Source organism: Gobio gobio (genome assembly GCF_949357685.1).
Source record: "Gobio gobio genome assembly, chromosome: 24".
Lineage (NCBI taxonomy): Eukaryota > Metazoa > Chordata > Actinopteri > Cypriniformes > Gobionidae > Gobio > Gobio gobio.
The window spans coordinates 40,492,790-40,513,884 of NC_137120.1; the positions used below are offsets into that span (position 1 = coordinate 40,492,790).

At 36.5% G+C, this 21,095-nt stretch overlaps 1 protein-coding gene across 1 annotated transcript in view; it reads left to right on the forward strand.

Moving 5' to 3' along the window:
• The first annotated feature begins 1,705 nt into the window (after positions 1 to 1,705).
• The window catches only part of tspan7 (tetraspanin 7), a 68,199-nt gene continuing 48,809 nt past the window's right edge, over positions 1,706 to 21,095 (forward strand). The window contains exon 1 of the mRNA XM_079808622.1: positions 1,706 to 1,844. Coding sequence (XP_079664748.1) covers positions 1,764 to 1,844 — 81 coding nt within the window. The 5' untranslated portion in view covers positions 1,706 to 1,763. The remainder of the gene's footprint in view (positions 1,845 to 21,095) is intronic.

The following is a 21,095-nucleotide window of genomic DNA, read 5'->3' on the forward strand; positions in this document are numbered from 1 at the left end:
ATGAGACACTTTTCCTAATTATAATCGGGGCCCATAATAATCAGAATATTAATGTTTTAATTTATTATAATATTGTAAGTGAATAGACTTGTTTTGGTTGTACACTGTAAAAAATATTGTTGGTTTAACCTAAAAAAGTAAGTAGGTTGCCTTAAAATTTTGAGTTCATTGAAATTAAATATTTGAGTTAATACAATGAAGGAAATTGGTTTAAACTTCAATGAATAGAATCTCAAAATATTATTGTATCTGAACCACATAAATAAAAAAAGCACAATTTGGCATGTTTCATAAAACACACAATTACGCAATATGCTTACAAAATCTATATGAATAATATTTTAATAAGTGTGACGTCGATTCTCAAATGTTAATTGTATTAACTCAAAATTTTAAGGCAACCAGGTTACTTACGTTTTTAATATTGTTTTACAGTGAGGAAATGTACAATATTCACTTTATAAATATTATAATTAAAACATTAAAAGTGTCAGAAATGTTCATTATCACAATTAGGGAGTGATTCACAATTTTCACTTTTTTTTTCTTTTGTCAAATCAATTTTGATAATGTGGTTCAGATAACATAATATATTGAGTTTCTATGTATTAACTAACTTTTTTAATTTCAGGGAAATTTTTAAGTTGAACCGACAATATTTTCTTTTTACAGTAATGCATTTTTCTTTTGTAAAATATACACATTTTTTAAACAAAATAAAAAAGCTCTATTAGTTTCAATACTTATATTTATAAGCCATTGTGTGTATTTTATTGTATTTTATTTATATATTAAGATTTACATGAGCGCTTTGTGTTTTCAATAAACCTAATGTCATAATGAAAAAATAAGGTTAATTAATTATATTCATTAGACAAAAATCAATTTAATATTTTATTTTAGATTTTATATGGTTACGAACAATATTCAAGCAATATTCATTTTGTAAAATAAATCATCCCCCAGCATATATTTACTTAAATTGTTTTTTTGTTGTTTTTTTGTGATATAATAAATATTTACAGATGATCATCAGGAAAACTAATATAGAAAAGCTTTATAGTTTTCTTATGTGAAGTTAAGCAAGGACAAACTGAAGAAAATATGGAAAAAAAATATTTAATTAAATAAATGCAAATGAAATGACATTTTATTTTATTGACTTATTATTATATTATAAGACTCTTTTTTTGTTTTCAAAGCCTACAGACAGACATAATTATTTTTTTAATTAAATTAATATTAGTAATAATTTTAACTGTATATAATTAGTACTATATATATATATATATATATATATATATATATATATATATATATATATATATATATATATATATATATATATATATATATATATATATATATATATATATATATATATAATGCTTAAAATGACACTCGCTATAACAATATTACTAAATACAAAATGTCCCTGATTAAATGATTAAAGGCTAATTTTATGTAAAACCAATAAACGACATTAAATAAAATGAAAATATTGTTTTCCATCAGTGTTTCAGTGACGCAAAGGCACCTGCCTCACCTTTAGCGCAACTGTCGTCACTGTCATGTGACGTCCAGCAGAGGGCGTCGCGTCTCAAGGGCGGGGATTCAACTTCCCCCTCTCTCCCTCTGATTGGCCTGTCGGAGTGGGGCGGGACCTTCGCGGGGTACCTCGTCCTCTGATTGGCCAGGCGGGTCTAGAGTGACTGGAGCGCAGCGGCGGCGGAGAATCACAGCAGCACAAACCCACTGCGCTCATGGCATCAAGGAGAATGGAGACCAAACCAGTCATAACCTGCCTCAAAACGCTCCTCATCGTCTATTCTTTCGTCTTCTGGGTGAGTGACCCTCATTCTTTCGCGTTTTGGAGCGTTTAATGCTCCTGCCGCGTGCTATGGGGCATTTTGAGTTGATTTATTACCATAATAAGACGTTTGTTGCATTATTGCGCCACTGGAAAACAAGTGCATCTCCATCATGGCAGGGCTGGACTCCTCCGAGGCCGAATATGATCTATATGATGCAAGAAAAATCTTATATTTTGATGCCAGTGATGAAAAATAATATATAATCATCTGTTTTTGAGACCAAAAAATGAGATGTGCATGATGATGGTGGACATTATTAATTATGAATGTTCAAATCTTGCAGAACATTATTCCAAAAAATGGACATGTACACAACATTATGCATTATTAATTGGCTAAGTTCAAATATGAGCATATCCTGGACATCATTAATTATAATATGTCCAAATATGGACATAGCAGAATATGATTGATCATGAATTGAATGTCCAAATATGAATTATGAATTATGTGAACAGCTTCTGGGTGTGTATCAGGTTTGTTGGTCAACTTCGTCTCTCTGTCATTAGAGGATGAAGCTAACCTCAGCATCCTCATCCTCATCCTCAGTGATGGACATGATGGTTTCTGTCTGTGAGTGGTTAACCGTGACACCGCCCCGCTATCGGTGTGTGTGTGTGTGTGTGTGTGTGTCATGACTGATCCAACCAACATTCAGTTTGATTCCAGTGTTATCATAACTTTATTAACAAACATTATTCCATAAAAGAGCATAGTTGTCTCGCATATTCCGCTTAATGTGGCCCAATTTGAAGCGACCGACCAAAGTTAGTTTATTTTTTTGTGCCAGGGCTGAAATACATTATTAAAAGTACAATAATAGACCAGATTTCACAGATTTAATATGGAAAATCCTGTGAAATGAGAACCGACTAGAAACTTTGATTCTTGTATACGTATTTGAATGTACATTAAAGCTGCACTATGTAAGTTTTCCGTCCGCTAGAGGTCGCCTGTTCAAAACAACTTTTCTTTTTTTTTTGTACATAATGTTTGCTAATAACTAATGCAAGATTTTTTAAAATGTTTTATAATAGTTTTGTGGGCGAGGAAAGGCAGTAGCCCGAAGAAATTATTCGTTAAGAAAGAGATAAATGTTCTTTTATCATTCATTATTTTTTTTTTAAATTGAGAAATTGGCCAAATAATTGAGCAGATGCTCTATTTGATGCAATTCACTAGTAAATGATGAATTGCGCAAAATCAACAACCAACTGGACCTTATATGTCAATATAAAAGTCATGTGATACAAGAAAAGAACCAAAATATGCAAGAAATGCAAATGTTTAGGGATTGCGTTCACATCAGATTTGCGCGAATAAATCGCGTGTAGTTGGACGCTTGAACATTTTGCGTTTACTCGCTTCATTGACACAACAGATGTGAAGTTGTGTCATGGGAGGGGCTTCTGCCAGCGGCTGAAATGTTTATGTGTATATATGGCCAGTGCTTGAAATGGAAAAAATAAAGGGGCGGTACTCACCAGAGGGGGCGGGGCTTAGTTGGGGGCGTGCTTATGGGGGGATTGTTTAGTCAATAATTCAAGAAGGTCCAACTAACATATAGTTCTTGTAATTGTTTAACTATAGCATTTGTTACAATAAAAGTTTATTGTACACCATTGACGGCTCCTCATTACCATGCAGGCCATTGTTCACTTTTGTCTTTCTTTTTTCTAATCAAATAGCTACACCGTTAGAAACTATAGCTACAACATGCCACAGGTTACACTGATTATCTATTATAAATTCTACAACTACTCAAAATTTACCACAATAAATACAATAGAATAGGAATGTTAACCGATGACCGTTTGACCGATGGTTGACCGTATCAACGTTAACCGATCAAAGTTGTCGGTTGTCGGTAAAAAAAAAGAAAAGTGATCTCTAAATTAGGCTATTATAGACAGTGGACTAAACGTTACTACAGTTAGCCATCTCCTTCCAAAATCTTTTTGTGTGAAGTGAACAAATCCCTCACACTCAATTTTGATAACTTCATAACTTTAAAAAAAATAACTTCATGAATCGGCGAGAATAGTTTTTGTGCGCAAAAAAACCCTAAATAACGACTTATATAGTGATGGCGATTTCAAAACACGGCCTCATGAAGCTTCGAAGTGTAATGAATCAGTGAGTCAAATCATGATTCGGATCGCGTGTCAAACTGCTGAAATTTGACGATCCAAACCGCTGAATCGACTCACTGATTCATAACGCTCTGAACCGCTGAATCGACTCACTGATTCATAACGCTTCGAAGCTTCATAATGCCGTGTTTTGAAATCGTCATCACTATATAAGTCGTTATTTAGGGTTTTTTTGCGCACAAAAACTATTCTCGCCGATTCATAAAGTTATTGTAGAGCCGCTGTAGTGAGATGGACTTTGTAACGACGTCTTTAGTGCCTTTTAAGGGTCTTGAGAGTGTAAAGTTGAGCCAATGGAGCCATCAGATTTACACTAAAATATCTTCATTTGTGTCTGAAGATGAACGGAGGTCTGACGGGTGTCCAACGACATGAGTAATTAATGTAATTAATGACAGAATTTTCATTTTTGGGTGAACTAACCCTTTAAGACACGAAACCATCGGTTTCTGCGAGAAACCCAACAGTATTTATGTTATTTTTTTACCTCTTATCAGACGAATGTCATCTAGTTTTCCCAGCGACATAACTTCCGGCGAATAAGGTCAAAATACCGGCGCGATCAAAGATATATATACGTAGATGCCTCATTCGACCGATCTGCGCAGGCACTAATGAGGAATCTATGTATATATCTATGATCGCGCCGGTATTTTGACCTTATTCGCCGGAAGTGATGGCGCAGCTGATGCAGAGCCATAGAAAAAACTGAAATACATTTTTAAATATGGATATTTTTCTTACACAAACGCGTTGATTCGCTTCAGAAGGCCTTTATTAACACCCCGGAGCCGTGTGGAGCAGTTATATGATGGACAGATGCATTTTTTATGGACTTCAAAAACAGAGCAACTGCTATTATAAAGCTTGGATTAGCCTGAACATTTTTAATATAACTTCGTCTGAAAGAAGAATGTCATACACACCTCTAGGATGACTTGAGGGAGAGTAAATCATGGGCTAATTTTCATTTTTGGGTGAACTAACCCTTTAATGCTTCATTCACATCTGGTGTGAACGCACCATAAGGGTTGAACACAAAAGAAGATATTTTGAAGAATGTGTCACCAGACGGTTGCCATTGACTGCCATAGTAGGAAAAAAAGTACAATGGCTACACTGCAAAAAATGCTTTTCTTACTTAGTATTTTTGTCTTGTTTTCAGTCCAAATATCTAAAACATCTTACATTAAGAAACATTTACTAGACAAGCAAAAGTTTTTGTCTTGTTTTGGGGAAAAATAACTTAACAAAACTCTTAACAAAATTAAGAGTTTTTGCTTAAAAAAAGCAAAATAATCTGCCAATGGGGTAAGCAAAATAATCTTGTTTTCTGTTTGAATTAAGATTATTTTGCTTACCCCATTGGCAGATTTTTTTGCTTATTTTAAGCAAAAACTCCCTTAATTTTGAGTTATTTTCCCCCAAAACAAGACAAAAACTTTTGCTTGTCTAGTAAATGCTTCTTAATGTAAGATTTTTTAGATATTTAGACTGAAAACAAGAAAAGCATTTTTTGCAGTGTACCGTCTGGTGACACATTCTTCAAAATATCTTCTTTTGGACATAGGGCCTAGTTGTAAAATCCTTTTTTCCGGGTCTTCGAATAACTCTTTTTAAAGCGGACTCTCATACACTCAGACGATAATGATGCATGATGGGAAATTCCAGTGAATGAACGCTTTAAATGGGCATATTACGCTGAAGCTGTTTCTTCAGATCTCATGTAGGTCAGCCCTGAGTGTGTGTTAGTAGGTAACCGTCTCCATCACATTTTCAGTAATGCCGTGTGGTACATTCGCCACTCTCTGTCCGCCTGTAATCCCGCTCGGCACACTGATCCAGTGCCTGACCCAAATCCAGGACATTTGGACCGTAAACGCAGTGTAATTCCACTGTAGAGCTCAGGGTGGGCGGCACATTTAATCAGGAATCAGCTAATAGGGGTGAATTCACATAACAATCTAGCACTTTGTCTTATTTACTCAATCCAGTTTATCTCTGTGGTAAACTGAAATGTTTTTAAAGCTGCACTGTGTAACTTTTTTAGTTTATTCTTAGCTAAAAACACTTTGTTCTTTCAAAAATATATGTGCTCATTAATGTATATTTACTTCTTTCAAGTAATAAAGTATTCTTGTAAGTTTATAATATGCCATTGTAAACACATACGGGTGAGGGTTCGAATGCGGGTCGCTATGTTGATCCTCCATCTTGAAAGTACATTAGCCAAAGAGGGACATACCCGTAAATTCAAGCTTCGCCTTTGGCGTTTTAACACTCGATGGCACCGTGACGAATGTGGACGAGGTCGAAGTGGAAGCCATGTTAATCTTGGACTAAATCAGCCACCGTAGGAGTTAAAACGAAATCGGAATTGAGAGAAACTAATATTCACTGGATGGTCATATACAAGTTCACCACTAGATGGGGGAAAATATCACACAGTGTAGCTTTAAGTAATTAGCTATGCACTTAAAATTGTAATATCGCATAAAAGATGTGCGAATAAAGCACCGTTTTGTATTTCAAGAGAACAAAATCCACACTTCCTGAGAAGATCGGCACAAAATATCTGTAATATAAATGAAACTGTGGCTCTTTTTTTTCTTACGTTATACATGACTATACATGACCAAACGCAATAAACGTCACGTTATCTTGCGTTCGGATGCCTGGTGTTTGGGAACGCTATAATGCGAGACGCTTCTGGGAGCGTTATACCAAACCATTTCGATGACAGACTTTGGCTCAGGCATTTCAGAGCGAACAAACCTACATTTGAGATGCTGTGCGATGTGATTGGCCCACTGATTAGTCCAGTTATCCAATCACAGTCACAGGACTCAGGAGATTTAGTTATTCGGTGTGTTTCCATCACGGTTTATGTACACGAATTCATATCGGATAAAAAAATGATCCGCCTCCCTCAATTGAGCACATACGTTATAAGCTGCATTTTTATAATTTATAATTTGCGCAATTTCCATTTTTTTAAATGCGATATCCCCAAATTTGCATGAAAATAGGTGGATGTAAGCAAAGCTACTGTCATTTTTAAATTTATATAACTGCACAATTTGTTTTTTGGTTTAAAAAAGACTTACATTTCCTAGTAATTATTGCAGCCGTAATATGGAATATATGTGTAATAAATCCAAATGCGTGCATTCAAGCACAACTAGGCTTTTAATGGAGCCAAAAATGTTATTTTTAAAGAGCACCTATTATGGCATTTAAAATGTTCCAAATATTGTTTTAGAAGTCCCCAACAACAGTTTTGCATGCATGCAATGACAAAAAAGACTTTAGTTTTCTTATAATATGCATTTATTTTGACCTGTTTTGACAGCGATTCTCAAATGATTCCTTTAGTGATTCACTTTTCAAAACCCCGCCTTTACGTGACGCTAATCTGCGGTGATTGGTCCGATGACCCAGTCAGTTGTGATTGGTTTAGTCTGTGCAGATATTTTCGGAAACGGAACGCCCATCAAAGTCTTATAGTGACAGTAATTTGTTAATATGTGTCAGGAGTTATGAATATGAAAACCGCGTCTGTACCGTTTGATTGTAATATGAGCCTCAGCTGATCTCATTCATAAAAAAACTCCTCTATTCTCCTCACGAAGACTCGCGACAAATCAACATCCCTCAGGGCTTTTAGTTCAAAAGTGTGCAGATGAGGAGACATTTTGATAGATTCTCATATGTCTGTGTCAAATTTCTAAACAGAGGAGTATTTTTTATTCAATACTTCCTCAAAATGCGCAGATGTAGCCTAATCATGAGCGATTGAGTCTCTTATGTGTTGTTTTCAGCTCATCCTGGCAGCCGGAGGGCGCTCTGTGCACATGTAGTCTATGTACAGACAGACGAAGAAGAACCATGTGCCATAATAGAAGTCCATAATAAAAGCTTCCTGAGATCGCGAAACATACATTTGACGACTAATAAACACACAATCGCGACGATGTATGGTTTGTCTTCAAGCCACTTAGTCTTCAAATGCTCATCCTTGGGCAGATGAGAAAAGTTTGCTTTTGAGTCGCACTTCAGAACACAGCGTCTCGTGGCCATGATGTTTTCTAGTTTTCACTGGCGTCTTGGAGCGCAATAAGTGGGAGTATCGTATTCAAATAACTTGACAAGTTGACGTCATCTAGTCAGAGAAAAAGCTTCGGTCATCTAACGATTCTTAAAAATGACTCAGAGTCGACTCTTACTTTTGAAAGAAAATAACTATATATACGGTGTACTGTCATATTTCAAACTATGCAGGATGTTTTTGTTCACTTAGATCTATGTTACACTAGGGCTGTCAAAATTGCTCAAAAATGACGTTCGAATATTCCCTCTAAAAAAGCACGAATATTCGAACTATTCGAACATCTGGTTGCGCATTTTATCAGTGACGCGCATTACGTCAATAACAGGACAAATGAATACAAAGACACATAACTACTTATATAGGTAGTCTATTTAAGTTTAAACATATTTGACAACGTATTACCTACACAAAAACAAGTAAATCAACTAATGGCTAAAGACCGCAGACCTCACTCTCTCTCGCCCTCGCGCTCTCTGCGCATAACGGATTAAATGAACACACACACATTTTGAGACTGATCAAAAGTTTTGTGCAAGCAATTTAAGGTCGCGACTCTTGTCCCAAATATAGCAGGCTTCATTCAGTGATTGAAACCAATATTAATATAAGTTGTACAGCATATTATTGAACGCTCCGAGCGAGCTGTGCTGTGGTGAACATGGAACTTTTCCTTGACATGAAACGGTAAATAATCAAACCAGTGGAAGCCGTGCATTATCCTTCATTCATGCAATATCTCTTCAGTCAGTACCTCGTTTCCATTGCTTGACAGAACTCCAGCCTCATCCACCACACTGATCGCTCTCATGTCCTTACAAATGAGCTAAATTAATTTCTCCGTTATGGCCTCGCGTGTTGCAGACAGAGAGCTTGTGGCGGGCGATGCAAAGTAAAGGCTGGTCAAGTTTGCACATACAAATTAGTTGCTTATATGTACAAAACGAGCCTACAAAAGCATAAAAAAGCTCGTTTAATAAAGAAAAGTTCACGAAACTAAGTGAAAACTCCCTAAAGTGTTTAGTGAAATTAGGAAACATTTAGATATCATAAATTGAGTTGTATAAGTTAACGTTACATTTCTACATACATTTTGTTCTCATGTCACAAGTAATATCAAGGTTTATTTTGATCTGTTTTACATGATTCTTCTGTAGTGTGGTTCTCGGTGAAGTGTACTAAAATAAATATCGTCACCTGTGTACATTAGCCCACTTCTTCTCAACGCTTTTCCTGATAGTTTATAGAACAATTACTCCGAGTCGCCCTCTGTCGTTTCAAAGAAAAGCACAACGGCGAGCGCGTCAAGTATAAACGCCTCGTCCGTTTGGGGAGGAGCGCGCGCAGTCAGTGGAGGCTTCAGGCACAGGCTTCAGGCGCGCTAGCACACACTCGCAAAGCAGACAGCCACGCCTCTACTACCGCGGGCGTTTTTTCCCCCACATTTTTTTATTTATTCGAATATTAATTTTCACCTTCGAAATTCGTTTTTTAAAAACTATTCGAATATATATTCGAATTTAGAATATTCGTTGACAGCCCTATGTTACACACTACATGAAAGGTACATTTCAAAATTCCATGATAGGTGCTCTTTAATATGATTTGTGTTCAAAATTATTATTTATTTGACATACTTTTATCCAAAGCAACTTGTAGTTCATTTAATATGTACATTTTATAAGCATTTGTTTTCATTCTTTCAAATAATATAAAAGGAACACGCCACTATTTTTGTAAATAGGCTCATTTTCCGACTCCTCTAGAGTTGAACAGTTGAGTTTGACCGTTTTCGAATCCGTTCAGCCGATCTCCGGATCTACACTGTTAGCATAGCTTAGCATAGATCATTGAATCTGATTAGACCGTTAGCATCTCGCTCAAAAATGACCAAAGAGTTTGGATATTTTTCCTATTTAAAACTCGAGTCTTCTGTAGTTCCATCGTGTACTAAGACAGACGGAAAATGAAAATAATATCGTAATATCATTGCAGGGGCGGCTCACAGCTCTTGATTATTACGCAGGAATGAGAATATAGTTCCTGCCATATCGGCCTAGAAAATCACAACTTCTCATTTTCCGTCGGTCTTAGTACACGATGGAACTACAGAAGAGTCGAGTTTTAATCAGGAAAAATATCAACACTCTTTGGTCATTTTTGAGCGAGATGCTAACGGTCTAATCCGATTCAATGATCTATGCTAAGCTATGCTAACAGTGCAGACCCGGAGATCGGCTGAAGGATTAGAAAACGGTAAAACTCAACTGTTTAACTCTAGGGTAGTCGGAAAATGAATAAAATAGTGGTTTTCCTTTAAAGTGGAGGAGTAGTTATGGACATTGTGCTATTTATAAGGACACAGTAAGTGGTTTCTGTGCTATCAGACTCCCCCTGAAACTGCCTCGTGACACGGCATCCTCAATAAACCCGTCTCCGGCGTGATGACTCCGATTGTTCGAATATTGCAATTTAATAATTGTTAAATCGATATGTCATCCTCAATAAACCCGTCTCCGGCGTGATGACTCCGATTGTTCGAATATTGCAATTTAATAATTGTTAAATCGATATGTCATCCTCAATAAACCCGTCTCCGGCGTGATGACTCCGATTGTTCGAATATTGCAATTTAATAATTGTTAAATCGATATGTCATCCTCAATAAACCCGTCTCCGGCGTGATGACTCCGATTGTTCGAATATTGCAATTTAATAATTGTTAAATCGATATGTCATCCTCAATAAACCCGTCTCCGGCGTAATGACTCCGATTGTTCGAATATTACAATTTAATAATTGTTAAATCGATATGTCATCCTCAATAAACCCGTCTCCGGCGTAATGACTCCGATTGTTCGAATATTACAATTTAATAATTGTTAAATCGATATTTGGTTTCCTTGCCGCTGTTGCCTCTGGCTTGGCTTGCTCAGTCGGGGATAGGGCTGCAACGACGCGTCGATGACGTCGACTACGAAAATACGTCGACGTGCGTGAAATGCGTCGACCCGTCGGCGGCTCATTATTTACGTTCTAGAATGGAACAGAAGATCTAGAATAATGGCAGCTTCTGCTCCCGGGCATAGTGAAAATTATAATTTATCATATAAAGCCAGAACGCGACATTCAAAAGTGTGGGAGTAATTTAAACAGAAGCCGAATAAAACTGTGCTTTGTTCGCTCTGTAACGCCGGTTCTTCTCCGACCCTAGTACGTCTTGTGCTTTTATTTATTATGGGCTGCATATATCTCCTGTTAATGCGACCCGGTTCCGCTCTGTCCCAAACACATATGCATAATAACATGCTGTATATAGGTAGTTTGCATGATTAAAGTAACATTAAAGTTAAGATGTGCCTCTAGCTTTAATCATTTAAATGTGTCTTTGAAGTTTGGGCAAAAACTTCTGGCAGCTTTAGTCGTTGTTTATGCACATGTATCTTCAAAATAGACGACTAGTTATACAGTAACACTATGCTGAAAGCTCCTGTATGTGAACCTTCAGATAAATACAAGTGCATTTTCGTTTACTATTGACACAAATCAATAAGTAAATCATACTCAACTACTATAGTAAACAACTTTTCCTAATTAGGCCTACTCTGTATACATTTTATGATGAATAGTATCATTATATATTATGTTTAAAAAGCTTCTTGTGTTCATATATTTCATTATAAAATGGCATACTATGTACACTACCCTTCCTGAAATACAATTAATATTGTCATCATTCATTGATTTCATGTTAAAATAATATACAAATTCACTACCCTCTTTGAAATACAATAATCAGTAAAAAAGAATAATAAGATTAATCTGGAAAATAATCGTTAGATTAGTCGACAGACAAAATAATCGTTAGTTGCAGCTCTAGTCGGGGACACTACATTTTTCTAAATTTTTCAACTAAATATCCAAATAAATCTGATTATTAAACTAAATTAACCATATAAACTTAATTACTGATCTAAAGCCCACACTGTCACTGTATGATAATTGAAATGAACTGATGACATCCCCGTTTTCTCCAGAACGGCTGAAATAAAATTATGTTGCATTGTTTTCCTGTTTAACACTGTAAAGCTGCTTTGAAACAATCTGCATTGTTAAAAGCGCTATATAAATAAAGTTGACTTGACTATTAAAGGTCCCATGGCATGAAATGTTCATTTTATGAGGTATTTCAACATTAATATGAGTTCCCCTAGCCTGAATATTGTCCCCAAGTGGATAGAAATGTTGATCGGTGTAAACCCGAGTTGTGGCTGTCTCTCTCTGCCTTTGAGAAAATGACAGGCCAGACGAGCCAATCCTGAAGTCTCCTGTTATGACATCAGAACAGGAACGGTTTCCTCCCTTTCCTCCACCCAGAGAATCTGGCACGCCCATGCAAACGCTCGAGAGATCATGGCTTGTGAACGAGTGAACGCTGGCAGTTTCTCAGTGTTTGGATGTACAAATGAAAACAGAAGTCTTTCTTCAGTTCCTTCTGATCTGTGATCAGTGATTTCTTATGTGTAGCTAATTATTTATTATTCGTGCACACACTGCGGCTTCTCTCTCTCCTGACAGAACGGTGTTTTCTATCTTGTGAGTCAGTGTTTTTGTACGTCCTCGTCGCGTCTATCTGTTCTTAAATGTGTATACAGTCATGAGTTTCTGCTCAACATCAGCAGACTCACATCTCTTTAGATATAAACCTCACACACGCCAAAGCTCGGCCTTCAGCATCCCCGACCCCCAGTACTGCATCTGGCCCACAGCGGAGGAGCCAAACGCGGCGTGAGATTAAGCAGAAGGAGGGTAAGCGTGAGCGTATCCGGCTAGGCTAGCCAGCTTTCCCCACAATAAACTGGATTACATTCGATTACTGCTGTTGTGTCTTTGTTTGCGCTGTGTACTCAACGCGCGTCACTGACGCTTTTATTTTATTTTAAAAATAATGCTATTATCAACACTTACTCGTAACTCGTTCATCTCGACAGCTGTAATGGTACATTGCATGTGTTACAAAGTTGGTAATAATGATGAAGACGGACTCGGCGTGACTGGGACTCGTGTTTATTCAGAACTCTCAGATACAAACACAATAAACTCGCGCTGACTGACAGCGCTCTCATAACTCAGTAGTTACTATAAATAACTTTGTTAGCAATCGCTGAGCTCAGTCTCTGATACATTAGTGATGTCCGGTTCGCGAACGATCTTTCTTTTGAACCAGTTCTTTTTAGTGAACCGAATCAGTTCACCAAATCAGACTGAATCGTTCTAAACGGTTCACGTCTCCAGTCAGCGCTGATTCATAATTTACTAAAGTTACTAACTTTCTGACATGAGTGACAGTCCCTCCGACTAGAAATAAACTAATAACCTGAAGTATATGCTGTAACTACAACAGTTCAGACATGCTGAGAACTGATGAGAAGTGAACTCAGGTCCATCCGTCTCTCTGGCAGCAGCTCGTAGACCTCGTTAAACCACGCCCCCTCCGCTCATTTCAAATGCAAAGATGTCAGCCAATCACAACAGTGGGCGTTTTTTACTGAAGTCTCACAGCAGACACGCCTCTTGAAACAGGGCATTCAGCCACAGGGCAAACAGCAGTATAGAAAAAATGCCTTTTATTTCTAAATTATGACATTTTATGATGTAAAAGTCATACTAACAATATAAGTACACCTCAGGAAACATTATAAAATAATAGAAAAATGCCATGCCATGGGACCTTTAACATCACCAAATTGTGAACTTTTTTATTAACAGCTATGCACACAAAATGAGCTTTGAAACTCACGGTGTGTTGAAAGAGCAAGTGAACGGAGGCGTATCTGAAGCGAGATGTGACGATAGAGGCAGAAATTAGATCGAGGGCAAATGCAAATGGAGTCCGTGTCATTTCTCCGCTCTTCCTGTCAGCTGTTCTGGGCCTGTTGGGGTCATTCTGTTCATCTGAACGCAGACAGACGGAGCTCTGTGTGTCCACACACACATTCACACTCTCTGTTCTCCCAGAGGCAGATGGGAACAGGCCTATAGGGCTGGGAAAGACAGATGACACAGCGCCTGTTGCTTTGAGCCAAACAACTAGTGCGTTTCACACGTTTCACATGTTAACATGCCGCTATTCGTGGAGATAATCTTACACCTTGAGCTAACCAGACGTGACGCAACACACCTCCAGTGACAAGTCATTTTTATGTCCTCGCTGAAAGCAAAAATGCTAGTGACACAGCTAATCATAACATGTTTGAGTACTAGCTTCCGACTTGTAAAAAACAATGTCAAACTCCTAATTACAAGTTGGTAAAAAAACATTTGTTGTTTCAACTTAAAAAAGTAAGTGTTCGTGCTGTCTTAAACTGTTAAGTTTAGTCAACTCAAATATCCAAGTTCTTGACATTTCAAGTTGACTAAACTTAACATTTTAAGGCAGCACTGCAAACCCAAATAAGTTGGCAAAACTTAAAAAAAATGAGGTAATCAGTTAAACAGATTAAGTTAGCAGAACTTGCAGATTTTTATTTTTTACATTTTAATTAAAATATTTGAGTAAGCTAATTCATACATTTAAGAAATATCATGTAATATGATTTACAAATATCATGTAATCTCAATTTATCCCAGCCCAGTTTCCGTTAAATTAAAGTTTGTCTAAATTAAACGAAACAAGTTCATAAACTGTTAAGTTTAGTCAACTCAAATATCCAAGTTATCCATTTCAAGTTGACTAAACTTAACTTTTAAGGCAGCACTGCAAACTCGAATAAGTTGGCAAAACTTTAAAAAAATTGAGTTAAACAGTTTAAGTTAGCAGAACTTGCCAATTTTTATTTTGTACTTTTATATTTGAATAAGCTAATTCATACATTTAACTTAGAAATATCATGTAATCTCAATTTAAATATTTTTAGTAGGGGAAACTTGGCTTTAACTAGCTAATTCAATAAATGCCACCTTGCTAATTGGTAACACAAACAAGTTAGCATATAGCATCAAATTTACAATTTTACAAAATTACAATCCATTTTGAGTGTCATGGCAAAGCATGCTGGGAAATATAAATCCCAGCCCAGTTTCCGTTAAATTTAAGTTTGTCTAAATTAAACGAAACCAGTTCTTAAACTGTTAAGTTTAGTCAACTCAAATATCCAAGTTGACTAAACTTAAAATTTTAAGGCAGCACTGCAAACCCGAATAAGTTGGCAAAACTCACAAAAATTGAGGGGATCAGTTAAACAGTTTAAGTTAGCAGAACTTGCAGATTTTAATTTTGTACTTAGACATTTTAATTAAAATATTTGAGTAAGCTAGTTCATACATTTAACTTAAAAATATCATGTAATCTCAATTTAGGGGAAACTTGGCTAGCTTGAACTAGCTAATTCAATAAATGCCACCTTGCTATTTGGTAACACAAACAAATTAGCATATAGCATCAAATTTACAATAGTTTATAACTAATTTTGGACATAATTTGACAAGATAACATGGAGGTTGTTGTTTTTTTGACGCTTTGCTCAAAAAGAAATAGTTTTTGTCCCTTGAACTGTTTCTAATCTTTGGTGTGAACCTCAGATGTCGGGACGTTCCCCATGAGAGAAATCTGCATCTCTAGAGCTGAAATTAGCATCAGGATTGCAGTACATCCGTTCGCTTCATATTTCAATGCAGTCGACATTATTAAAGCTTTGGTTGTAAGTCAACACCTAATGCCACCTCGTGTGCGTTCGCCTGGGAAAGACCGCGATGGGTCGATTTGATTGATTGAGCATGTAATGATCCGTAGATTTCATCAACTCAGGATGACAGTATGACTTTGCAGTGTGTGTGTGTGTGTGTAACTGATACACACCTAGAATGGCATGTGTCTATGTGTGATCCCAGAAGTCTCTGTGTCTTAAAATAGCTTTGCTAGAACATCACAGCGAGCGACGGGAATCCTGTTCATACTAAACTGTCTCCCGGGACCAGCGAAGGCAACAGGGACATTATTAGAATGGATGAAAATGAGTGGAATAGACGGACAAGTCATTTAAACACCGAAGAATCAAAGAAACAGCTCGGCTTGTTGTCAAAATCTAGATTTGATCTTCTGTTGTTGCATAATAGTCATCACTGGAGGATAAGAATATTTGCAATATTCACAATATGCTTGGAGATAAAATAATATAGCCTGACGTCGTCATACTCAATTCTAGTCAGAATATGAGTCTGATCTGCTCTGTTGGGCTGTGATTATGGGGTGTGTTTCAAAGACCTCAATTGGATTGACCTACAACCAATCAGAGCAACGGAGCGACGCATAACATTAGTTGTCAAATGTCAACAGAACTCAACTGACCTGTGTTGACAAGTCCGCGGGTTGAAGTGACCCCAATTATGTGATATACAGACCCAGGAATGGCAATTTTACTTTTATATTTGAATAAGCTAATTCATACATTTAACTTAGAAATATCATGTAATCTCAATTTAAATAATTTTAGTAGTGGAAACTTGGCTAGCTTTAACTAGCTAATTCAATAAATGCCACCTTGCTAATTGGTAACACAAACAAGTTAGCATATAGCATCAAATTTACAATTTTACAAACTTACAATCCATTTTGAGTGTCATGGCAAAGCATGCTGGGAAATATAAATCCCAGCCCAGTTTCCGTTAAATTTAAGTTTGTCTAAATTAAACGAAACAAGTTCATAAACTGTTAAGTTTAGTCAACTCAAATATCCAAGTTGACTAAACTTAAAATTTTAAGGCAGCACTGCAAACCCGAATAAGTTGGCAAAACTCCAAGAAATTGAGATAATCAGTTAAACAGTTTAAGTTAGCAGAACTTGCAGATTTTAATTTTGTATTTAGACATTTTAATTAAGATATTTGAGTAAGCTAATTCATACATTTAACTTAGAAATATCATGTAATGTCAATTTAAATATTTTTAGTAGTGACCCCAATTATGTGATATACAGACCCAGAAATGGCAATTTTAGCAGGAATCCCTGCCAAAATAACACATATTTTACCCCCCAAATGCCTTTTTTTCCGGGAGAACCCCCCCGGAAAGCTATTGGGCTTGTTTTTGGCTAGTTTTGAGTTGCAATTGGGCAGGTTTTGTTGTAAAAACTTGGCAACCCTAAAGCACGCTGGAATAAGTAACGCTAGAAGAAAAAGATGAGTGTAAACGATGTTTGCCGGTGTTGTAAAAAATGAATGTAAGGATACACAGAGTACTGACCAACACCATCATCATTTCTGATGGGCTCCTGATGTAAGGTGAGTGATCTGACAAGCGTTATTAACGTGGCTATAATTCTGGATGCTTGAACAAATTATGAATAATTATTCATAAGTGTGCAGTGTCATAACTACATCTCTGACGTTTATAACAAACCAAACCATTTGAAAATTGGTAGAAAATTGAGCAAGTTATGGTTATTTAAAAAGTACACGCACCATTACACAATGTTATGAGTGTGACAAGATGGCCGCCAGGTGCGGACGTCGACCTCCATTGGCCAGCAGCGCGGACGAGACATCTAGCCTTTATTATGTATATCTATGATAAATGACTGCCTCATTCCTGAACGAATCAGCCGTTTGAACGAATCAAGTCAATGATTCATTAAGACCTGCTGCCACCTACTGGCAGTTTAGTTTCATGTTTAAACATTCTTTCCAACATTTCTTATTTGTATTCCCAAAAATATTTGAAACAATCTCATAACATCATTTAATGCAATTGTATTTTTTTCGGTGTAAATTATTTAATGTGATTGTTAACAGCCCTATGCTGTCTTAAGAATATAAAAGGAAAGCTGAAGCATATTCTATATTTAATAAAATTAGGGGGAAAATGCCCTTTATAAAATGTAAAAATATCACAAATTATGCAGATTTGAATACTTCAAAGCTGATTGAACACTGGTGAGAATATTGCTTCAGAATAATGATATTTAACTCTGCAGATCACCGATAGATAACCAGAATTGTAAGTCAGAATGTAAACTGGGCCACAGATGGTAAGCACAATTAACCCAAAACTAACTTAGTTAAAATGCCACAACCCATACTATTTTTATTTTATTATTATTATTATTAGAATACAGACATTAAGAGAATAAATTGTTATGCAAGTACTTTTACTTTTAATACTTAACCCTCTGGGGTACTTCATTTATGGGTCACACTCAGGACCTTCGGGTCAAAAATGACCCCCATAGGAAATGAATGGAAAATTGGCAAAAATATGAAAATACAGAGTTTTTTTGTGCATACAATCTACAAATCAGCCAGGATGTCAGCCTATTTTGGTCAAATAGGTCCAATAGCACCCTTCGATTACCATAATACTTTAGTGCTGACAGGATAATGTCCTTTCTGACAGAATAAACACTTCTAACTAAAGGTGACGATATAGTTGGACCCAAATTTGTTCAAAAAAATTGAAAAAACCACAACAATTACTGTAAATCTTGAATCGGACTAGCCCTGTCCGTTAAATTGCTACGCAAAACAACATTAGGTTCAGTGGTGGAGGAAGTACTGAATCTCAGTACTTAAGTAAAAGTACAAATACCCAGAGAGATATTTACTTTAGTAAAAGTAGAAGTACCATAATGACAACCCTACTTAAGTAAAAAGTAAAAAGTACCTGATTTTAAATGTACTAAATGATTTCTCAACAGTGAAGGGGTGAATCTCTAAAACATCAAGAGTGCAAAACAGACAAAAAAACTCACAAACACACACACACACACACACACACACATGCACACACACTTATACACACAAAAACACACACACACACACACACAAATGAACGCGTGCCACTCCAAAAGCTAATTGTGTTTTTGTGTGTGTGTGAGTTTTTTTGTCTGTTTTGCACTCTTGATGTCCTTTTTTCTGCATTCTGGCTGATTTGTAGATTGTATGCACAAAAAAAGTACACAAATACTTTTCATATTTTTGCCAATTTCCCATTCATTTCCTATGGGGGTCATTTTTGACCCGACTGAGTGTGACTATTTTTTTACGACCACTTAGACTTTTCAAATCCTGTCCCCAATTTTTTTGGGTGTTCATATACCAAGTACCAATAAAGTCACCAAGTTTCGGACCATACGTTTTTTTTAATTTTTTTTTATAAAACGCTTCAGGTCATTTTTGACCCGAAGTACCCCAGAGGGTTAAAGTACATTTTAAATCAGGTACTTTTTACTTAAGTAGGGTTGTCATTATGTCAATATCTCTCTGGGTATTTGTACTTTTACTTAAGTGCTGAGATTCAGTACTTCCTCCACCACTGAACCTAATGTTGTTTTGCGTAGCAATTTAACGGACAGGGCTAGTCCGATCCAAGATTTACAGTAATTGTTGTGGTTTTTTCAATTAGTTTGAACAAATTTGGGTCCAACTATATCGTCACCTTTAGTTAGAAGTGTTTATTCTGTCAGAAAGGACATTATCCTGTCAGCACTAAAGTATTATGGTAATCGAAGGGTGCTATTGGACCTATTTGACCAACAAGTAAAATCGGTGCTTCTGTAATTGGTGCGATTTAGAGATTCTTGGGTCGCCCTTCTCTTGAGTTATTTTGCTCTTAGCTTGCGTTATTAGCATTGGCAGGCTTGTTCATTACAAACAGACAATTAAGAACTCGTCTGGTCCAGTTTTCCCAGTGGCCTTTGGTGTTATTATGGAAATGAAACTGCTGTTGAATACTGCAGTGCTGCTGATTTATTCTGTCCTTTCGTGTGTGGAGGCGTTGGCGCTTAAGCGCAGATTCTCTGTTTGTTTTTCCTTAAGCTTGTTAATATTTCGTCTTGTGTATTCTTCTCAGTGTTATCGCTCCCTCTGGAATGCAGAGGTGGGTGATCAAAACACTTTATTCACATTTATTCAGATAAATCTTCACTGTCAACAAACTTGTGTCAAGTGCTTAAAGTGCTTAAAGCAGAACAGTTTGGTCAGAAGAAAATGTTATGATTTTGACAAACATTGGGATTTCAACTCTGAATTGATAAACATGTAATACCTCATATTGTACCCAAATTATGTCATGTTCTTACCATGTTTTATTGACAGAGCAGACCAATCACAACAGACTGGGCCGTCTAGCCAATCAGAGCAGAGTCCTTTATTAGACCCTTGGAGGAAAGAGATGATTCTGCAATGTATATTGTAAGAAAATTAGTTTTTTTTTGTTGTAGGAGACCTCCAAAACAAAATTAGGAGCCTTGAAAAAGCACAATAAGGGCTCTTTAAATATTAATATTAATTATATTGGTATACATTTCTCATACAGCAGTATTATATTTCTGTTTTCATTTATTCATAAGTCCTGTAAAGTGATACGGCTCACTCAGTTAAATCTTCACAGCTCTGTAGCCCTTCTCTAAATGACTGGGCTGGGATTATCCAGGCTTAAATCCTATTAAAGGACGCTTAAGACACTCTTGACTCTTAGCTGACCAGGTGCTCATCCATGATACCTGCTTGACGGATGAGGACGCACTCGTATCAATGCTAGATATTTCTCTAATATTAACGAAGAAAGTCTCAAACCTGACAAAATAGAACTTAAGTGAGTTAATGAAAGTGTACTGACAAAAGTGTACACTTGTGTACTTAAGTGAGTTAATGAAAGTGTACTGACAAAGGTGTACACTTGTGTACTTAAGTGAGTTAATAAAAGTGCACTGACAAAGGTGTACACTTGTGTACTTAAGTGAGTTAATGAAAGTGTACTGACAAAGGGCACACTTGTGTACTTAAGTGAGTTAATAAAAGTGCACTGACAAAGGTGCACACTTGTGTACTTAAGTGAGTTAATGAAAGTGTACTGACAAAAGTGTACACTTGTGTACTTAAGTGAGTTAATGAAAGTGTACTGACAAAGGGCACACTTGTGTACTTAAGTGAGTTAATAAAAGTGCACTGACAAGAGAGTACACT